The sequence below is a fragment of the Clupea harengus genome, unplaced genomic scaffold (genome assembly GCF_900700415.2).
Source record: "Clupea harengus unplaced genomic scaffold, Ch_v2.0.2, whole genome shotgun sequence".
Taxonomy (NCBI): Eukaryota; Metazoa; Chordata; class Actinopteri; order Clupeiformes; family Clupeidae; genus Clupea; species Clupea harengus.
The window spans coordinates 183-5,000 of record NW_024880812.1 but is presented as its reverse complement, the minus strand read 5'-3'; the positions used below and the strand labels follow the sequence as shown (position 1 = coordinate 5,000).

Genomic DNA, 4,818 nt, shown 5'->3' with positions numbered 1-4,818 from the left:
GAGAGAGAGAGAGAGAGAGAGAGAGAGCGAGAGCGTGTGAGGGAGGAGAGGAGGGGTGAGAAGAACACCACGCTGAAGGCTGTAGAGCCTTTCTGGAAAGTTGGCCCATTTCTATCCAATCTGTCCTGACAAATCCCAGAGAAAAGGCTGCTAGTGCAGAAGGATTGTAGGATAACAGGAAAAAGGGGAAAACATTTTCAAGAGCTCAGGGTTGATCTTTTTTTTTCCCAGAGATAGATGATAATGTTGACCGTGCCACTGAGCCGTGCACAGAGAGAGACGCCTTATTTAACAGTGAAGCCTGACCCGTTACCCCAGCGCTCTTCCAGGGCAGATTCTTTAGCCAATGGCTCAGTTTACAAAAAACTTACAAAAACGGTCAGCTTCATGTGAGTTTGAAAGTTCTTTCATCAGCTCTTTTAACTTCCATCTCACTGTGTCGAACTGTTGTTACGTGAAGGTTCAATTATCCATGTTAAAAAGTTTCCGGGATTGTCAGGTTTAAAAAAAAAAAAATGTGATTGGTTGTTTAATAGATGTTTTGCGATCAAGACATCCAAGAGAGGTCATTTAGTCCGTGTGCATTACCCTCTTGATGGACAGAAGGGGGAAACCCAGAGACATCAGTGATTAATTACTGCAAGGCTGTAAGAAATGCTTTCTGCTAATTACCTGATTGTGGGCCATTAGTGGGGAGATCTTTGCAATGTAAGGGAGTTTGATTCTGGTAATTAGCTCCACTATTTGAGCCAGGCATCACATAGAGACTGTTTCAAGGCCTACATTTGTCTGGAAACAGCAGTTTACCAATAGACCGTTTCATTGGTGCTAGGCTGTCAGTAGAACATGTCTGTTCTCAAATGACCTTGCGCTGGTAAATCCTGTGCTCTTGTCCATCACGCTTAACAAGATATAGCAACACAAACTAGGATTTTTCCGACTGTCTAATATGTAAATATAACACTAGTTGGTGACAGTGGAAGTATATTGAGGGGGATTCATTCTTTCCCTCAACACCATGGGCAATTCGCCCTGATCATGATCTACATTACATCTAATAATAATAATAATAATAATGGATTTTATTTGTATAGCACACTTTAAAATACAAAGAAATCTCAAGGTGCTTAACATAGTATAGACAGTCACAACAACAATAATACAAAGTAATAGTAATAGAAGTGCTAATGAAGTGCAGAAAATAGGATAATATAATATACCAAAAAAGATAATAAATGAATTTAAAATAATTTATAAGATTATAATGAGGTCGAATAATATGTATTAAAAACAGAGTAATTTTGGACAGAGCAATTAAAACAATGCATTCTAAAAAACATCACAGAAAATAAACTAAAACAAAGACCAGGACTTTAGGTGAAGGCAGAGATAAATAAATGGGTTTTGAGGTGAGATTTAAAAGCAGTGAGGGAATCTATGGCCCTAATGTTCTCCGGGAGCTTGTTCCAGAGTCGTGGCCCCAGTGAGGAGAAGGCACGATCTCCCATTTTAGTAAATTTTGTCCGGGGAACTGCAAGGAGGTTTGAGTTTCCGGACCTAAGTGTCCTTGATGTGAAATGAGGGTCCGAGGAGGTTCTGGAGGTAGGTTGGGCCGGTAGTGTTTATGGCCTTGTGAACTAGGAGAAGGACTTTGGAAATTATTCTTTTGGTTGATTAGAAGCCAGTGCAGTATATAATACAGTGCCATTATAATATGCTATTGCTATGCCTGGAAATATTTTCCAGTCACTAATTGCTAATTATCTTCTTGCTTACCAGACACCTACCCAAACTACCAGATCTACTAATGTTGTTTTTTTTATATGTATAAGGGTTCAAAATGAGGCCGGAAAGGCATGTAGGTGAGGTATATGAGCTGAGTGACCGATTAGGGTTTGTATCTGAAGCTTACCATCTGTTTTCCATTAACAAATGCTCATGAATGTCTCAGATGTCTCCATTAACAAATGCCCATGTATGTCTCCGATGTCTCCAAATTGCATGGAGACTGCTTGTAATGTCCTAGTTGTAAGTGAGACTGACTCGATGGCCATTAATGCCTGCCCAAATGAAGACGCATAGTTCCATCTCTTGTCTAACTGCCTCTATCTAACATTTCCGGAGCGTCACCTTTTTCCCTTCAATTTTCTTCCGAGAAAAAAAAAAAAAAAGCACAGTGGCACTGGACAGCCGATAAGGTCAGTCTGCCTGACGTGTCCCCGCGTTCCTGCTATCACTCGCTGCAGCCAGCCAGGGTTCTTTCTTCTCTGTCTGTCTTCCCAATTCATATCCATTTGCCACTCTGGGAAAAGGTCATTTTCTGGACTAACAGCAAATTACTTTACAGGGCTGCCATTCCTGAATCCTTAACAGTGTTTCCTAGGATTTAAGGTCTGCAGGGATGCAGTAAACTTCAATTTGTGTGATCTATCTGTTCATCTAAACACTCCACTGTTTGAATATCAGGGCTCAGAGGGAACCATGGGGTGTGGTACGGGCCCACCCTGGGCTCATTGTGACCGTATGAAGCGTGAGGTAGTGGGGTATCAAACCAGATCAGACCCCTCACCTCATGGGAATAGCAGCCAGTTTGGATGTAGCAGCAGTTACACATTTAGATACATTTAGTGCACGCGGTTTGGTTTAAGCTCAGATTCCATCAAAAACAGTGTGTACAGTATGTGTGAAAATACCAACATGTAGTTTCAAAGAACACAAAGCACAATTCAGAAACAATGGTATGACTAACCCCTGCACTGTTTGTTTGTTTGTGTGTGCGTGTGTGTGTGTTTGTTTGTGTGTGTGTCTGTGTCTGTGTCTGTGTGTGTCTGTGTGTGTGTGTGTGTGTCTGTGTCTGTGTGTGTGTGTGTGTGTGTGTGTGTGTGTGTGTGTCTGTGTCTGTGTCTGTGTCTGTGTCTGTGTCTGTGTCTGTGTCTGTGTCTGTGTCTGTGTCTGTGTCTGTGTCTGTGTCTGTGTGTGTGTGTGTGTGTGTGTGTGTCTGTGTGTCTGTGTGTCTGTGTCTGTGTCTGTGTCTGTGTCTGTGTGTGTGTGTGTGTGTCTGTGTGTCTGTGTGTCTGTGTGTCTGTGTCTGTGTCTGTGTCTGTGTCTGTGTCTGTGTCTGTGTGTGTGTGTGTGTGTGTGAACACAGGTCCTGAGGGCCTGGGCTTTAGCATCACATCTCGAGATGTCCCCATCGGTGGCTCTGCCCCCATCTATGTGAAGAACATTCTACCACGTGGGGCTGCCATCCAGGATGGCCGCTTGAAGGCCGGAGACCGGCTGCAGGAGGTGAGACAGACAGGATGTGCATTAACAAGGACACACAGTTGGTGTGTGTGTGCATTAACAAGGACACACAGTTGGTGTGTGGTTGGTGTGTTGGTGTGTGGGGCGACAGTGGTACAGTGGTAGAGAAGTCGTTTAGTAATCAGAAGGTTGCTAGTTCGATTCCCTGTCGAAGCGTCCTTGAGCAAGACACTGAACCCCTAATTGCTCCTGATGTGCAGTGTGCCATCAATGTAAAATGTGTATACATTGTAAGTCGCACATATGTAAGTCGCTTTGGATAAAAGCGTCTGCTAAATGACTAAATGTAAATGTAAATGTAAAAATGTGTGTGTGTGTGTGTGTGTGTGTGTGTGTGTGTGTGTGTGTGTGTGTGTGTGTGCGCATTAACAAAGACACACAGTTGGTGTGTGTGTGCATTAACAAGGACACACAGTTGGTGTGTGTGTGTGTGTGTGTGCGCATTAACAAGGACACACAGTTGGTGTGTGTGTGTGTGTGTGTATGGCGACGGGGGGACATATATCTGTGCCCATGCACCTGGGTGTGTGTCATGTAATGACCCACTCTGGGTGATCCCCGTGTCTTATGGTGCGTTCCAGTTGTATAAAGGCGGAATTTCCCAGTTCCAGAAATTTCAACAGGAACGCCAACTCGGAAAGTTGTTCGAACCTCACCAACCCAACTTCAGAATAGAAGATGGCTGCCCTCTTTGCATCAACTTTATTAGCTCTTCTGTCTTATCTGTGTCTCATGAAATCAGTCGTACACACAGTACAGTCCAACTTCTGTCTATGGACATGTTGCTACCCTGTGTTTGTATGTGCAAAATAATGCGTCGTTATCAACTGGTATTGCTAACATCTGGTACAAAATGGCTGATAACAACAATTGGTGTTGCATTTGTGTTCCCACTTGTTTTACTGGAACGTGGTCAACTGGGGTGTGATGTCATTCCCAGCTCTGAGTTCCGAGGTAAATGGAACGCACCAATACTGCAGTCTTCAGGTTCACCCAGTGATACCCAGTCAACAGTGACCAATTGATAGGATTGTTAGCTGTGTGCTTCCATGCTAGATGTCACCTACTGCACCGGCTAAATAGAGACACTTTTGTTTAGGAGCGCCTCTTTAAAACAAGTCCCAGCCTCCTCTGTGGACACTAAAAACACTTCTTGCCTCCCTTCCCAGAAAGCCATCTACCAGATCCCATTTCTAAACACTGATGGACACATACAGTGGACAGGATGTAGCACCTGGTTCTGTTTCCTGTCCTCTGTAGGAGCAGGCTAGAGGATGTAACTGTAGGATGTCAGGTCTGTGCCTGACTAGGTCTGTGCCTGACTAGATGTTTCTAAGGTGAAATTGTATCGTTTCAGTTAGAACTGTACAATAATACCTCACCCCAGATTGGCTTCGAATTAGGTTCGTTAAATGTCTTCCATTTTAAACAGATCACAGGCATTCATACATATCCTGCTTTAATATGTGTGAAGGTAAAAAAAAAGGAAACATCCCTCAGACATCTCTCTCT

At 43.5% G+C, this 4,818-nt stretch overlaps 1 protein-coding gene across 1 annotated transcript in view; it reads left to right on the top strand.

Moving 5' to 3' along the window:
• LOC122132671 (partitioning defective 3 homolog) overlaps positions 1 to 3,288 on the top strand; it is a gene marked incomplete at its 3' end in the record, with an annotated part of 7,417 nt that extends 4,129 nt beyond the window's left edge. Inside the window, exon 2 of the mRNA XM_042707289.1 lies at positions 3,149 to 3,288. Within this exon, the coding sequence (XP_042563223.1) occupies positions 3,149 to 3,288 (140 nt within the window). The remainder of the gene's footprint in view (positions 1 to 3,148) is intronic.
• Positions 3,289 to 4,818: the final 1,530 nt, after the last annotated feature.